This window comes from Nothobranchius furzeri, chromosome 6 (genome assembly GCF_043380555.1).
Source record: "Nothobranchius furzeri strain GRZ-AD chromosome 6, NfurGRZ-RIMD1, whole genome shotgun sequence".
NCBI lineage: Eukaryota > Metazoa > Chordata > Actinopteri > Cyprinodontiformes > Nothobranchiidae > Nothobranchius > Nothobranchius furzeri.
The window spans coordinates 71,420,609-71,438,142 of record NC_091746.1 but is presented as its reverse complement, the minus strand read 5'-3'; the positions used below and the strand labels follow the sequence as shown (position 1 = coordinate 71,438,142).

At 50.2% G+C, this 17,534-nt stretch overlaps 1 protein-coding gene across 3 annotated transcripts in view; it reads right to left on the bottom strand.

Annotated features, from left to right (window-relative positions):
* dcc (DCC netrin 1 receptor) overlaps positions 1 to 17,534 on the bottom strand; it is a 348,912-nt gene that overhangs the window by 137,132 nt on the left and 194,246 nt on the right. For 2 of the 3 annotated variants that reach the window (XM_070552526.1, XM_054744659.2), the window contains exon 17: positions 8,757 to 8,995. In XM_070552526.1, coding sequence (XP_070408627.1) covers positions 8,757 to 8,995 — 239 coding nt within the window. The remainder of the gene's footprint in view (positions 1 to 8,756; positions 8,996 to 17,534) is intronic. The other variant, XM_054744660.2, reaches the window with a different exon arrangement.

Genomic DNA, 17,534 nt, shown 5'->3' with positions numbered 1-17,534 from the left:
TGACCAGATGCCCAAACCACCTCAACTGGCTCCTTTCGATCCGGAGGAGCAGCGGTTCTACTCCGAGTCCCTCCCGAATGTCCGAGCTCCTCACCCTATCTCTAAGGCTGAGCCCGGCCACCCTACGGAGGAAACTCATTTCGGCCGCTTGTATCCGCGATCTCGTTCTTTCGGTCATTACCCAAAGCTCATGACCATAGGTGAGGATTGGGACGTAGATCGACCGGTAAATCGAGAGCCTGGCTTTCTGGCTCAGCTCCCTCTTCCCCACGACAGATCGGCTCAGCGTCCGCATCACTGCAGACGCCGAACCAATCCGCCTGTCGATCTCCCGATCCCTCCTACCCTCACTCGTGAACAAGACCCCGAGATACTTAAACTCCTCCACTTGAGGTAGGACCTCTCCCCCGACCCGGAGGTGGCAAGCCACCCTTTTCCGGTCGAGAACCATGGTCTCAGATTTGGAGGTGCTGATCCTCATCCCAGCCGCTTCACATTCGGCCGCGAACCTACCCAGCAAGAGCTGAAGGTCAGAGCTGGATGAAGCTAGGAGGACCACATCATCCGCAAAAAGCAGAGACGAGATTCTCCTGCCACCAAACTCGACACACTCCACACCACGGCTGCGTCTAGAAATTCTGTCCATAAAAGTGATGAACAGAACCGGTGACAAAGGGCAGCCCTGGCGGAGTCCAACCCTCACTGGGAACAGGTCCGACTTACTACCGGCTATGCGGACCAAACTCACGCTCCTCTGGTAAAGGGACTGAATGGCCCTTAACAGAAAGCCACCCACCCCATACTCCTGGAGCGTCCCCCACAGGGTGCCCCTGGGGACACGGTCATAAGCCTTCTCCAAATCCACAAAACACATGTGGATTGGTTGGGCAAACTCCCATGCCCCCTCCATCACCCTTGCAAGGGTATAGAGCTGGTCCACAGTTCCACGGCCAGGACGAAAACCACATTGCTCCTCCTCTATCTGAGATTCAACTATCGATCGGACCCTCCTCTCCAGTACCTTGGCGTAGACCTTTCCAGGGAGGCTGAGGAGTGTGATCCCCCTATAGTTGGAACACACCCTCAGGTCACCCTTCTTAAAGATGGGGACCACCACCCCGGTCTGCCACTCCCTAGGAACTGCCCCCGATGACCACGCAATGTTGTAGAGACGTGTCAACCATGACAGCCCTACAACATCCATAGCCTTGAGATACCCAGGACGAACCTCATCCGCCCCCGGGGCTCCGCCGCTGTGTAGTTGTTTGACTACCTCAGCAACTTCTGCCCCCGAGATCGGACAGTCCATCCCCAGGCCTCCCAGCTCTGGTTCCTCCTCGGAATGCGCATTGGTGGGATTGAGGAGCTCCTCAAAGTATTCCTTCCACCGTCCGGCTATAGCCTCAGTTGACGTCAGCAGCTCCCCATCCCCACTGTAAACAGTGTGAGCGAGTTGCTGCCTTCCTCTCCTGAGGCGCCGGACAGTTTGCCAGAACCTCTTTGGAGCCGATCGATAGTCTTTCTCCATGGCCTCACCAAACTCCTCCCACGCCCGAGATTTTGCCTCGGCAACTGCCACTGCTGCACCCCGCTTGGCTATCCGGTACCTGTCTGCTGCCTCCGGAGACCCACAGACCAGCCACGCCCTGTAGGCCTCCTTCTTCAGCCTGACGGCTCCCCGAACCTCTGGTGTCCACCAGCGGGTACGGGGGTTGCCACCACGACTGGCACCGGCCACCTTACGGCCACAGCTAGCAACAGCCGCCTCGACAATCGCAGAGTGGAACAAGGCCCACTCGGACTCAATGTCCCCCACTGCTCTCGGGACGTGGTCAAAGCTCTGCCGGAGGTGGGAGTTGAAGACCGTCTTGACAGGTTCTTCTGCCAGGCGTTCCCAGCAGACCCTCACTATGCGTTTGGGTCTGCCAGGTCTACGCGGCATGTTCCCTTGCCATCTGATCCAACTCACCACCAGGTGGTGATCAGTTGACAGCTCCGCCCCTCTCTTCACTCGGGTGTCCAAAACATACGGCCGCAGGTCAGATGATACGACTACAAAATCTATCATCGACCTGTGACCTAGGCTGCCCTGGTACCAAGTGTACCGGTGGGCATCCTTATGTTCGAACATGGTGTTCGTTATGGCCAAACTGCGGCTTGCACAGAAGTCCAATAACAAAACACCGCTCGAGTTCAGATTAGGTGGGCCGTTCCTCCCAATCACACCCCTCCAGGTCAAGCTGTCATTGCCCACGTGAGCATTGAAGTCCCCCAGCAGGACAATGGAGTCCCCTGATGGAGCACTATCTAGCACTCGTCCCAGGGACTCCAAAAAGGGTGGGTACTCTGAACTGATATTTGGCCCATAAGCACAAACAACAGTCAGGACCCGTTCCCCGACCCGAAGGCGCAAGGAAGCTACCCTCTTGTCCCCCGGGGTAAACCCCAACACACAGGCAGAGAGTCTCGGAGCTAACAAAAAGCCAACCCCAGCCCTCCGCCTCTCACCCGGAGCAACTCCAGCAAAGTAGAGTGTCCAACCCCTCTCCAGGTCTCGGGTTCCAGAGCCAATGCAATGTGTCGAGGTGAGTCCGACTATATCTAGCCGGTACCGCTCAACCTCTGCCACAAGCTCCGGCTCCTTCCCCGCCAGCGAGGTGACGTTCCATGTCCCAAAAACTAGTTTTCTTGTCCGGGGATTGGACCGCCAAGGCTCCCGCCTTGGTCTGCCACCCGATTCGCATTGCACCGGACCCTTCATGTTCCTCCTGCGGGTGGTGGGTCCACAGTTGGACGAGCCCATGTATCCGGTTCGGGCTGGGCCCGGCCGGGCCCCATGGGCGAAAGCCCGGCCACCAGGCGCTCGCTCACGGGCCCCAACCCCAGGCCTGGCTCCAGGGTGGGACCCCGGTAACCCTCCGGGCCGGGTACTCCGACTCTTCATTTTAACCGCCATGAAAGATCCTTCGAACCGTTCTTTGTCTCACCCTTCACCTAAGACCAATTTGTCATGGGAGACCCTACCAGGGGCACTAAGTGCCCCAGACAACATAGCTCCTAGGATCATTAGGGCACTCAAACTCCTCCACCACGATAAGGTGACGGTTCAAGGAGGAGCAATTTAGGCGTACCTTGTACTAAAACAATAAAGGCTATTCTATTCTGGGGGGGGGGGGGGGGGGGGTGTTAATATGTTTTTTTATAGTGGAGATGATGGAAGTAGTTCTGTAATATATTTGATGGTTTAATGTCATTTCTTTCTGCCGCCCTCTCACTTCTCTCTAGTTTGTTTAGCTCTTCATTTCTTCACGGCGATGCACGTTTTGACTGGATCCTTTCAACTAGGAGTGGAGCTCGGGCTAGCATTGTTCTGCTGTTAGCATTGCCACCGCCAGCATTTACAAATCAATGACACTGAAGTAAGTTGGGACCAAGCCCCCATAACTCGGGTCTGGAAATGAAGCAAAACAGGAAGTGACAGAAATTGCAGTTCCACCCTCATCCACTAGGGGGTGGTGTCAGAAGCGAGCAAATCCTCATTGACTCCCATGTTAAAAATACCATTTTCACAGCAGAAATAAACATGTTTACAGCCTGGTACCAAAACATGTTTTAGGTTTAAATGATCTAGTTTACACTCATGACAACTCTGAGGGGGGTGAATGTTTTTCTCACTCTTCTGTTTAAGTGTATTAAAAGCCTAAAATTCTGTATAATTAATGAGCATCAGACCCACGTGACCACAGAGCTAGCTCCGTGGAAAGGTCTCAGTAGAGCCTCGGTCTGGCCTGGAAACTGGTCCGCCATTTTCAGTCTCTCACCTTAGACCATTAGTTGTGCCGTTTGAGGGTTCTTTTTGGATATTATTTGTGCAATTGTTGGACAAAATGACTTGCTGTGGCATTAATTGCACTAATAGAGCGTCCAAGGAGTCTCCACTTCATTTTTTTCGGTAAGTAAAATTATATTTATGTATTTTAGGTCACTGCCGAGCTGAGATTAGATTTTAACATGTACTGTTTAACCATGAAATTTAAATGTAATAGGGTAAAACCCAGTGCATTTAACATAATGCTGCACTTTAGAAAATGGTTGAAATTTAACATGTTGGTGGAGCTGGGTTCCCACTATCGGTATGGTCCCCTCCCCTCAGCGGCAGTTTGGCACATCTCAGATCGCAACGGCGCTTGTCTGCTGTGCGACTGCTGGCTTGTGGAGGTCTCGGAGACCTCTGTGTTCCACCCGGTTTACCCAGCGGTCAGCCCGGCGTATCTCTGACTCAGAAGCTCTGGTGTTGTGCACAGTTAACTCCGGCTGTAGCTAGGTAGCTACCTCCGTTAGCTTAGCTCCCACCTCCGTGTTAGCTTTGGGTTAGCTTGTAGCTACATCTCTTCAGTTCAACGGGTGTCGTCATTTGATCCCAGCCTTACAGTCCCGCCCTCAGCTCCATCTCTTTTCCCTTTTATGGAATTGTCCGGGCTTGACGGAACCTGTGACACGGTCAAAATGGCGGTGGCGGCCACCTCCCATTTTGGCTCAAAAACTTATAATTGGAGCCTGTGGACACAAATTATCCAGTAAACATGTCGATGGTTGGGACATGCTAACGTAAGGGGGCGTGTCTTAGTGTATGATGTCATATCAAGTTTTTGTCAGAATGATCCGTTTTATCACCTCTGATTTACACAGGAAAGCAGGTCAGAGACGGAGCGTGCTATTGGCACATCAGACACCGCAGGCTGCCCCGGTGCAGGTGGTACGTCCCACTCCCGAACCGACTCACTGCTTTCCCACTGATCACACTCAATCATCTGCTTTTCTGTCTAACAGTTATTCCATTTTCCCTGAAGTTCAGGCAGACAGGAGACGTCTCCCCAGCGAGCACACTAACATGAAGGGATCAGTGAAGGACTTAATCTCACAATTAGAATAAGAAAGATAAAGTTTTACTGCAGCTTTTCTGGACTCACAACTGTGAAGCATTTAAATGGGCTTCTATCTGCTGAGAATACCATATTTAAAAGGATTTGTGATCAATAAAAACTACACAAAGAGAATAAAAGCTAGTCTGCTTCTGAGGAGCCAAGCTCATTCTGGTCAGGTCATTAAACGGCGTTTAGCTTCAGAGGAACTAAAGAGGAGCAAGGAAGGAAGTTAGTGCCTAAATGAAGGGAGCAGGATTCAGGAAAGACACGGAAGTCAGCTGGACTTCAGAGGAAGGCAACATTTCCTGATTTAAAGAGCTGGACAATGGGGCTCTGCAATAGTCACATTATTAGTATTTCTATTTCACCTCCTTCCTATCGTCCAACCATGGTTTTATTTTGTAATGCACCGTGTAAACATTCCCATTTAAACTGCCTGAAATTCAGGGTTCATCTTCCTGACAGAAACAGATTCACATTAGAAGAATACGCAAATAAAAGTTTTAAGTGACGAGAACTCCAAAAGGATCCACCACGACTCTGGTGGGTTTCCCAGTACTGTGTCGGGATCAGCGTGTGGGAAAATGTTCTGGATGTTTAGGTCCTCTCTGCTTGTAATCAAACAGCAGCAGGTAGCGCGGCTACAAGGATCACACCTTTTGTTCTGCAGAAACATTAATCAGCTGAAAGCCGCAGAACGACTCATTAATCCTCGCCGCTGAGCCGGACAGAAAAGAAATGGCGGAGGGTTTGGTCATTATTCCGGTACAGTTACAACCTGCTGTTTCTGCTCCTGAATAGAGACGAACTAAATAAATAAACGTTTTAAACACAAACGAGTCAAAAAGAGTTTTTATTTCCCTCAACATCAAACATAAAAAACATTTTTACATTTTAGTTTCATTGTTATTAAGAAATTCAAAGTGACGTTTCACAGAGCTGCTTGATTCTCATGGACTCATTACTTCTGAGAGGGGCCAAAGGGGTCGGGTGCAGTGTGTGACGGGTGGTAGTCGAGGGCGGGGACCTTGGCGGTCTGATCCTCGGCTACAGAAGCTGGCTCTTGGCACATGGAATGTCACCTCTCTGGTGGGGAAGGAGCCTGAGTTGGTGTGTGAGGTCGAGATGCTCCGACAAAATGTAGGCGGAGTCACCTCGACGCACGGTCCTGGCTCCGGAACCAGTTTCCTTGAGAGGGGCTGGAGACTCTACCGCTCTGGAGCTGCCCCGACAGAGGGGCGCCGAGCAGGGGTGGGCGCACTAGTCGCCCCCCACCTTAGTGCCTGTACTTTGGGGTTTATCCCAGTGAACGAGAGGGTCTGCCTACATGTGGGGTTACAGGTTCTGACTGTGGTCTGTGCTCATGGACCAAACTGCATCTCAGACTACCCACCCTTTTGGAGACCTTGAAAGAGGTGCTGGAGAGCGCTCCTTTCGATGACTCCCTCGTTCTGCTGGGTGACTTTAATGCTCAAGTGAGACCTGGAGAGGTGTAGTGGTGAGGAATAGCCCCCCCCCGATTGACTATTATTGGACTTCTGTGCCAGTCATGGATTGTCCATAATGAAGACCATGTTCAGACATAAAGGTGTCCATATGTGCTCTTGGCACCAGAATACCTTAGGCCGCAGCTCCATGATCGACTTCTTTGTCATCTCATCTGATCTGCGGCTGCATGTCTTGGACACTCGGTTGAAGAGAGGGGCGGAGCAGTCAACTGACCACTATCTGGTGGTGAGTTGGCTTTGATGGTGGGGAAGGATGACGGTTAGACCAGGCAGGCCCAAACGTATTGTAAAGGTCTGCTGGGAATGTCTGGCAGAGTCTCTGGTCAGAAGAAGTTTCAATTCCCATCTCCAACAGCACTTCCGAAATGTTCCGGGGGAGGCGGGGGACAATGAGTCCGAGTGGTCCGTGTTCTGTGCTGCCATTGTTGAGGCAGCCGAGTGGTGCTGCAGCCGCATGGTTGTCAGTGCCTGTAGTGGCGGCAATTCCCAAACCTGCTGGTGGACACCAACAGTTAGGGATGCTGTCAAGCTGAAGAAAGAGTCCTATTAGGTCTTTGTGGCCTGTGGGACTCCAGAGGGACCTGATGGGTACCGGTGGGCCAAGCGGAATGCAGCCCGGGTGGTCACAGAGGCAAAAACCCAGGTGTGGGAGGAGTTTGGTGAGGCCATGGAGCAAGACTTCCATACTGCTTTGAGGAGATTCTGGTCCACTATCTGACGCATCAGGAGGGGAAAGCATTGCGCTACCAGCACTATCTATAGTAGGGATGATGTGCTGCCAACCTCGGTGCAGGATGTTGTGGATCAGTGGGCGGAGTACTTCGCATGGACCTCAGGGGCAGTTCCACTGGATTGGTAGACTGAGGTGGTGGTCCCTCTATTAACGCTAACCCAAACCCTAAAAAAAGGGGGATTGCAGGATGTGTTCCAACTATAGAGGGATTGCTCTCCTGAGCCTCCCTGATAAAGGCTATTCCAGGGTTCGGGAGAGGAGGGTCCGGTGGATTGTCTAACCTCAGATTCAGGAGGAGCAATGTGGTTTTCATCCTGGCCGTGGAACACTGGACCAGCCCTTAGGGGGATCCTGGAGGGTGTGTGGGAATTTGTCTAACCAATCTACATGTGTTTTGTAAATTTGGAGAAAGCGTTTGACCGCATCACTTGGGGGGACCCTGTGGGGGTACTTTGGGAGTTTGGGGCACCAGGCTCTCTGATTTGGGGATTTAGGTTCCTGTATGACCGGTGTCAGAGCTTGGTCCACATTGCCGGCAGTAAGTCAGGCTCGTTCCCAGTGAGAGTTGGACTCCGCCAAGGCTGCCCTTTGTCACCGATTCTGTTCATAACCTTTATGGACAGGATTTCTAGGCACAGCCAAGGTGTTGAGGGGATCTGTTTTGGTGGCCTGAGGATCAGGTCCCTGCTTTTTGCAGGTGATGTAGTCCTGTTGGCTTCATCAGAACGTGATCTTCAGCTTTCGCTGGAGCGGTTCGCAGCCGAGTGAGAAGCAGCTGGGATGAGAATCAGCTCCTCTAAATCTGAGACCATGGTCTTGATTCGGAAAAGGGTAGAATGCCTTCTCCGGGTCAGGGATGAGGTCCTGCCCCAAGTGGAGGAGTTTAAGTATCTCGGGGTCTTGTTCACGAGTGAGGGAAAAGTAGAGCATGAGATCGATAGGTGGATTGGTGCTGCATCTGCAGTGATGCGGGCGTTGTACCGGTCTGTCGTGGTGAAGAGAGAGCTGAGTCAGAAGGCGAAGCTTTCGATTTACCGGTTTTACAATACAAGCGGCTGAAATGAGTTTTGCCCCGCAGGGTGGCTGGGCTCTCCCTTAGAGATAGAGTGAGAAGCTCGGTCATCCGGGAGGGACTCGGAGTAGATCCACTGCTTCTCCACATCAAGAGGAGCCAGTTGAGGTGGCTTGGGCTTCTAGTTAGGATGCCTCCTGGACGCCTCCTAGGTGAAGTTTTCCGGGCACCGGGAGAAGGCCTAAAGGAAGACTCACGACACGCTGGAGACTTTGTCTCACATCTGGCCAGGGAACGCTTTGGGATTCCCCCGGAGGAGCTGGTCCAAGTGGCTCGAGAGAGGGAAGCCTGGGCCTGGCTTAGGCTGCTGACCCCACAACCCGACCCCGGATATGCGGCCGGAAAAGGATGGACAGATGGATGGAATGTTGAAATCATGAATATTATATAACATGGGTGAGTTAGAGAAGCCCTTTCAAAATAAAAGTATGGAGTATATTATGATTACCAGTTTTTCATCCTTTTATGGTTAAAACTTTCTGAACCAAATATAGTCTGAAGAATAAAGAGATGTTTACCTTGAACTTCCCACTGGTTGAGAAGCTGGACTTCCACTTGACGGAGTAGTACCGGACCTCGGAGGATTTCTGGTTCTTGGTCATGGAGTTATCGGCCCAGGAGACCCGTACAGAGTCCGAGGACAGCGCCACAGCTTGGACTCCTACTGGGGGGATCATGGGAGTGCTGGTGTCTGGCATGGGAGTGGGGTACTTATCAAAGAGGTGGAAAAGGTCGTCTTCTAAAGGGTCGATGGGATCTGAGGGGTCCGGTACCAAGTAGGGTGCCGGCCCGGTTTTATTTAAACAAAATAATGAATGTGTGACCATGGAGGTTAATAACACATGAGAGGCAAACAGGGAGAAAGAAAATTAAAGGAAAAGATGGCGTGCAAAAGTGGAGAGATGAAGAGGAGGAGAGAAAAGACAGGAAGTAAGACAAATATCTACAGCAGGAAGTGGAGCCACTGATCCACAGGAAGCAGGTCAAAGGACAAAGCCAACTCTGAGATCTGTTTATCATAACAAACACCAGATATAAAATCATTATTAATAATAAAACAGTTAGTAAAGTCGCGCGTGTGGGTCGGTGGCTCCAACATTCAGAGGTCGTGCTGCCTTCAAGTGATCCCAGAAATATGGGAAATAATAGAGCTCCAAACACCTGAACTGCACACAGAATGTGTGGAGTCAAACGTGTTTACTTCAGACGAAAACAACGACAACTGTAGCTGAAAACAACTAAAATGATGTCAGATACGTGCGTGATGCTATAAGGTGTAACTTATGGGAACAAAAATATGTTTAAAAACTACAGAAATGAGGAAAACTGGATCAGCTGACAAGGGACCTTCAAATTAAAAGCTGGTTTACACATTTAGCCAGACGATGTTCTCACCAGGATAATTAAATGACTCTTTTTATTCCTGTTAGAAAATTATCTCCACAACTTCAGAAATGAAAACCTAAACCTGTTTTATTTTGTGACTTTAGTTTTTCATGCATTTGGGGACTTTTTTCACACAAACTCGTCAAGATTCGTCCCGTGAAACTTCGGTTTGAACCGTTGAAAGCTGAGCTATGCGTGCTGAAGTAGCAGCTGCATCACCATCAGTGATCTAACCCCGACTCTAACCCGAGGGCAGATGAAGTTACAGATCAGGAGTTTGGACAGGACATCTTTGATTCTGTTCTGTGAACTGGTTCTGGGTCCAGATGTGTAACAGCGAATCAGAACCTGAGGAAACACCTGAAGGCAGCAGGAAGTGAAGAAGACAAAGAGCTTTCAACGTAGAGCTGTGATGAGCAGAGGCTCTGCTGATTCCAGCTCCGTGACCTTTGACCTACAGACCAACGACCTGCTGGAAGCAGAAACATACAAAAACACATCTGCTCCACGTTTAGCTGCTGTTTTCTGTTCTTCTGCAGCTTAAGTCTTATTTTTACTTTTGTGCATTTAGTCAGAAAAACGTCCTGCAGGGAAGCTGAGGAGCAGATTTCTCAGACTGGGGCCTCGTTCATCAAACGTTCGTAGGAATGGTCAGAATTCGGATTCACGTTTACGTTCATGTATTTAGCAGACGCTTTTGTCCAAAGCGACTCACAAGTAATAATCGGCATGTTGCCCTTGAGGCATGCGGCGGTCTCTCGTACGCACGATCCTCCGCACTCGTCCGACGTTAAGTCCCGCCTGTGCTGCCCAGGTGCTCGTGTCCGTTCTCAGTCACCTACATACAGGAACGCCCTCAGTTACCCATATTTGGTCACGCTACCTCCTCAGCTCGTGAGGGATTCCTGCATTCTGCCCAGAAATAAGGAATCTCGTAAGATCGAGACACTTTCTGTCGAAGTGCAAAACCAAACAAGTGTCAGAGTTTGTAAACGCGGTCGGGACAGAGGAGAGGTTCCTGTCAGGAACAAATAAAAACGTTAATCTGATCAATCGTAGCGTAACGGGTTCTCATTTACACTTGAGGAGTTCTTCTGGAGGGAGTTACTTTTATCTGGAGATGTCTGAGTGCAGCCTCTCGGCTGTCATTCACTCTGGTTACCGTGGCAACGCGTGTGCGATGGGGAGCAGAGGAGGTTCTGGCAGTTGTAAAACAGAATCGGATCTGTCGCTCCACAAGGATCCCAAATCCCAGCGACGCTCCAGACGGATCTGCGTTTCCTCCAGAGGAGCTCCGACAGATCCTTCCTAATAATCTAGAAAGCATCTTTTATCTAACGCGTCTCAAGCAGACTCACACAAATATCACATCATAAAACTATAATATTAATTATTTAAAACTACAGGTGCTGGCCAGTAAATTAGAATATCATCAAAAGGTTGAAAATATTTCAGTAATTCCATTCAAAACGTGAAACTTGTACATTATATTCATGCAATGCACACAGACCAATGTATTTCCAATGTTCATTACATTTAAATTTGATATTCATAAGTGACAACTAATGAAAACTCCAAATTTGGTATCTCAAAAAATTAGAATATTCTGAAAAGGCTGAATATAGAAGACACCTGCTGCCACTCTAATCAGCTGATTTACTCAAAACACCTGCAAAGGCCTTTAAAAGGTCCCTCAGTCTTGTTTTGAAGGCACCACAATCATGGGGAAGACTTCTGACTTAACAGCTGTCCAAAAGACAATCATTGACACCTTGCACAAGGAGGGCAAGACACAAAAGGTGATTGCTAAAGAAGCTGGCTGTTCGCAGAGCTCTGTGTCCAAGCACATTAACAGACAGGCGAAGGGACGGAAAAAATGTGGTAGAAAAAAGTGTACAAGCTCTAGGGATAACCGCACCCTGCAGAGAATTGTGACGACAAACCCATTCAAAAATGTGGGGGAGATCCACAAAGAGTGGACTGCAGCTGGAGTCAGCGCTTCAAGAACCACCACGAGGAGACTCATGAAAGACATGGGATTCAGGTGTCGCATTCCGTGTGTCAAGCCACTCTTGAACAAGAAACAGCGCAAGAAGCGTCTCGCCTGGGCCAAGGACAAAAAGGACTGGACTGATGCTGAGTGGTCCAAAGTTATGTTTTCTGATGAAAGCAAGTTCTGCATTTCCTTTGGAAATCAAGGACCCAGAGTCTGGAGGAAGAGCGGAGAAGCACAGAATCCACGTTGCATGAGGTCCAGTGTAAAGTTTCCACCGTCAGTGATGGTGTGGGGTGCCATGTCATCTGCCGGTGTTGGCCCACTCTGTTTCCTGAGGTCCAGGGTCAATGCAGCCGTCTACCAGGAAGTTTTAGAGCACTTCATGCTTCCTGCTGCTGACCAACTTTATGGGGATGCAGACTTCACCTTTCAACAGGACTTGGCACCTGCACACAGTGCCAAAACCACCAGCACCTGGTTCAAGGACCATGGTATCCCTGTCCTTGATTGGCCAGCAAACTCGCCTGACCTTAACCCCATAGAAAATCTATGGGGTATTGTGAAGCGGAGGATGCAATACGCTAGACCCAACAATGCAGAGGAGCTGAAGACGACTATCAGAGTAACCTGGGCTCTCATAACACCTGAGCAGTGCCACAGACTGATCGAGTCCATGCCACGCCGCATTACTGCAGTTATTGAGGCAAAAGGAGCCCCGACTAAGTATTGAGTGCTATACATGCACATTCTTTTCATGTTCATTCTTTTCAGTTGGCCAACATTAGAGAAACAAACATTTTTTCATTGGCCTTTAGAATATTCTAATTTTCTGAGATACCAGATTTGATGTTTTCATTGGTTGTCACCTATAAATATCAAAATTAAACGTAATAAACATCGGAAATACATTGGTCTGTGTGCATTGCATGAATATAATGTACAAGTTTCACGTTTTGAATGGAATTACTTAAATATTTTCAACCTTTTGATGATATTCTAATTTACTGGCCAGCACCTGTATTAAGAACATCATAAAAATGGAAGATGAACAAAAACACGACGTCCCTTCTACAGTCGGATTCCCGTCGGTGTTGTAGCACCGGGAATGTGACTCGGCTGTTATTCCACATAAATATTTATTTACTGGGTAAAATAATGAGTGGACGACTGAGACCTTCGGCGTAGCGGTTCCCCGTTCTACCACTAGATGCTGTTCCTACACACGTCTGAAGTGTTCTGGTGTTTAGGAACGTTTCCACACACAGGTACAACATGAAGGACACCACACACACTGTGTACGTTAGTTCCTACGCGCCACACACACATCTGTTCGTTAGTACGGCTGGAACATGAGGCCCCGGGAATTTATCTGCTAGATGTTTGGAGCTCCGAAGGTTCCCAAGCTAAACGCTAACGACTGATGCACAAACACGGACGAGCTGGGAAGAACAAAAACCCAAACAGACAATTGGAAGCTGCGTGTTTCCAGCAGCTGGCAGGTTTAGTCCTGAGGTTCACTGAACAGGTTAGTGGCATCACTCCTTACACACACGTCAGCGTGTTGGTCCCACACCGACATAAACAGCATTGCTCCACACATCCGCAGAGTAAAAGCTGGACTCTCTACAGCGTTTTGTGTCTGACAGTTCAGAGTCAGATAAAAACAGAATAATCTGTCATTTCCACCAGATGCTCTGGTTTGATCTCCAGGAAAAAACACTCAGATACAGACGGAAACAGAAGTTTTGTCAAGTCATGCTCCACAGCTTAGAAAAACCATGTCAGAGCAAATAAACGTAATAAACGTATCGTTATTACACGTGTTTTCATTATCCATCCACTGTGAAGGGACTCACATCAGCCAAGCTGTATTACGGGATCGGGAAGAACAGAACTCCTCCATCAGGAGCAGGAGGCGGACTCACAGACGCCAACCACCAAAGAAAATGGTCGTAGAGCTGCATTAATCTACTCCTCACCTCATTCGCTGCCAGCGTTTTTCAGCATTTTTACTGTTTTTTTAAGAGTGACAGAACGTTGCGCGCTAGCATGATGTCGACGCCAAAATTACCAAAACAAAGCGGAGACTCACCTCTTACATCAGGAAGAATCCGCGCGTTTCGAGCGTTATCCGTTCTTTCATAATCCGGTGTTGAATTGCGATCGGCAGAAGCTTTTCCGGTTCGCGCCTCACTTTTTTTACAGCAGCGTCCCAAAACAATCTCCTAACACATGGATGTTCTGCTTCCTGATCACGTGACGTGTGACGTACGCGGATGAAGATCGGCCTCAGAGCCGAGATGTTTGTTCTCACGGTGCGGGGGCTCGTCCGACGCCCACACAGTAAAAGCATGGCTGTTAATGAGTTAAACGCCACCAGCCGGTGTTTGTAGGTCCTGGTCGTGTTTATCTCGGTGAAAACAGATCCGAGATCATTAAAAAACGATGGCTTCATAAAACAGACCGGAGATATTAAAGCCTTTCTTTACAGGAATAACGAGACAGATCCTGGAGATAAACTGTCTCCCTACACTGTGATCCTCTACAGGAACTCCGACTGCAAAAATAAACAAAAACAAAAAAAAAATACACTAATCAACTTCATTCATCAGCACATTCAAAAACTACAGACTTTAAGTAAAGTGTTCATGATAGTCTGGGCTGGTTTTATTCTCTTAAAACGAGTCACGACAGTCTAATACATCATTTTTATCATTCCATCCATCCATTACTGTTAGCTCATCCGGAGTTGGGTCATGGACCAGCCCAGGACACGCTAGAGGGACTAATGGGCCATTCCCATCTGTACCGGGTCGGCCCGGGCCGGGTAGCCCCAGTCGGCCCCAGCCTGGCCCGGTTGATTCCACACATCCTTGCTTAGGTATGCAAGGAATGCAGTCAGAGACACTTTCAGCTTCTGGGAAATCAGCATGATAATGAATGATAATGAACTGAGCTTGCCTTAAGCCCATGTGGGCTGATTCTACCCACCAATCAGAGGCTTGCTCTAATGGAAGGTGTGAATTTGCTGTCAGCAGTGGGTGTGTTGGCCCTGGTCGGCCTGAAGCAGACCCCCTCGAGAAGAGGGCTGAGAATGAGCCTTGGTTGGCCCGGAAAAATACCAGGCCACCCAGATATGTAAACAACCTACGCTACCCGGCCCGGGCCGACCCGGTACAGATGGGAATGGCCCATAAGTCTCTCAGCTGGCCAGGGAACACCTTGGGATTCCCCTGGAGGATCTGGCCCAAGTGGCTGGGGAGAGGGAAGTCTGGGCCTCCCTGCTTAGGCTGCTGCCCCGCGACCCGACCTCGGATAAGCGGATGAAAATGGATGGATGGACCCTTCTACATCCTCTCTACCCAACAAGTTAGGCTCTAACAATAAAATAGATGAAATTAATGGGATTAAACATCATATAAAAGCTAAAGTAAACATCTGGAGCTCCACTTAAGTGAGCTGAGCTCATCTACATTTGTGTTTTCCTCAGTTTAACAGAAACATGACAGGATTTTTCTTTGTGTTTCCAATATTTAAGCAGATTAACAGCATAGGTGGAGCAGAACCAGAGAGTGGAGCCGGGAGAAGCCGAAACCTTTAGTGTTCTGTCTGCAGAGCAAACAGAACCAACAAGGCCAACTCTGAGGAGAACTAGCCCGGCAGAGAGAGACTGATGACATACGGGGGAGGAGAGAAGGAGATTGATGAGGGAGGTGATGTGGGTAAACTGGCAGCCCAGCATCACAATAAGCTCCAGTCAGGTTCGAATACTGATGAGGAGGCAGAAGCTCCTCCTCCCCCACCGGCGTTTGATTTTACATCTGGTTCGTTTTTCTGTTTCATGTCAAACATTTTATCTTATTTCTGTTCAGTCCCTAAACTCCCCGTTGTCACGACCACCCCCCAGCAGTCCCCAGGTCGTTGATTACAGTCGGTGGCGGCTGCTCAGGAGTCGTTCAGCCTCTGCAGCGGGGTGGGGGGTGGACAGGGCTGTTTATTAACGAGGATCCGAGAGCTAACGAGATGCTTTTGAAAGTTCTCATGAGAACATCTGCAAGGAGACGCCGCCACGACGACTCGGTGTGCGCGCGCGTGCGTGTGTGTGTGTGTGTGTGTGTGTGTGTGAGAGAGAGTGACAGCATTAATAGTTTTAATAATTGAACCAGTTGCTAAAAGCAGCTGGTTTTATTGTTGTCACTCTTATGCTCCTCATGCAGGAGGTGCAGCAGAATAAAACGCCTCACACTGATAGAACTTCTCTTCTAAAGAATCCGACACATTCGAGGGGGTCACGACCCCGACTTTAGGAACACTTCCTCCAACGTCATCAGCGTAGTTTATAGAATCAGTTTTGTAAAAACTTCCCTCTCATCCAAACAGATTTATAAAAAACTGCTGAAACCTTAAAAAGGTGACTGATCTTTAATTAACTTTAACCTTAACCTTAACCTCGACCCCACCTCCAGCTGCCGATTAAACCTCGACCCCGCCTCCAGCTGCTGATGAAACCTTAACCCCGCCTCCAGCTGCTGATGAAACCTTAACCCCGCCTCCAGCTGCCGATGAAACCTTAACCCCGCCTCCAGCTGCCGATGAAACCTTAACCCCGCCTCCAGCTGCAGATGAAACCTTGACCCCGCCTCCAGCTGACGATGAAACCTTGACCCCGCCTCCAGCTGCCGATTAAACCTCGACCCCGCCTCCAGCTGCCGATTAAACCTCGACCCCGCCTCCAGCTGCAGATTAAACCTCGACCCCGCCTCCAGCTGCCGATTAAACCTCGACCCCGCCTCCAGCTGCCGATGAAACCTCGACCTCGCCTCCAGCTGCCGATGAAACCTCAACCCCGCCTCCAGCTGCCGATGAAACCTCAACCCCGCCTCCAGCTGCCGATGAAACCATAACCCCGCCTCCAGCTGCTGATGAAACCTCGACCCCGCCTCCAGCTGCTGATGAAACCTTAACCCCGCCTCCAGCTGCTGATGAAACCATAACCCCGCCTCCAGCTGCTGATGAAACCTCGACCCCGCCTCCAGCTTCCGATTAAACCTCGACCCAGCCTCCAGCTGCCGATTAAACCTCGACCCCGCCCCCCAGCTGCCGATGAAACCTCGACCACACCTCCAGCTGCCGATTAAACCTCGACCCCGCCTCCAGCTGCTGATGAAACCTTAACCCTGCCTCCAGCTGCTGATGAAACCTTAACCCCGCCTCCAGCTGCTGATGAAACCTTAACCCCGCCTCCAGCTGCCGATGAAACCTTAACCCCGCCTCCAGCTGCCGATGAAACCTTGACCCCGCCTCCAGCTGACGATGAAACCTTGACCCCGCCTCCAGCTGCCGATTAAACCTCGACCCCACCTCCAGCTGCCGATTAAACCTCGACCCCGCCTCCAGCTGCAGATGAAACCTCGACCCCGCCTCCAGCTGCCGATGAAACCTCGACCCCGCCTCCAGCTGCTGATGAAACCTCAACCTCGCCTCCAGCTTCCGATTAAACCTCGACCCCGCCTCCAGCTGCTGATGAAACCTTAACCCTGCCTCCAGCTGCTGATGAAACCTTAACCCCGCCTCCAGCTGCTGATGAAACCTTAACCCCGCCTCCAGCTGCCGATGAAACCTTAACCCCGCCTCCAGCTGCCGATGAAACCTTAACCCCGCCTCCAGCTGACGATGAAACCTCGACCCCGCCTCCAGCTGACGATGAAACCTTGACCCCGCCTCCAGCTGCCGATTAAACCTCGACCCCGCCTCCAGCTGCCGATGAAACCTCGACCCCGCCTCCAGCTGCCGATGAAACCTCGACCCCGCCTCCAGCTGCCGATGAAACCTCAACCTCGCCTCCAGCTTCCGATTAAACCTCGACCCAGCCTCCAGCTGCCGATTAAACCTCAACCCCGCCCCCCAGCTGCCG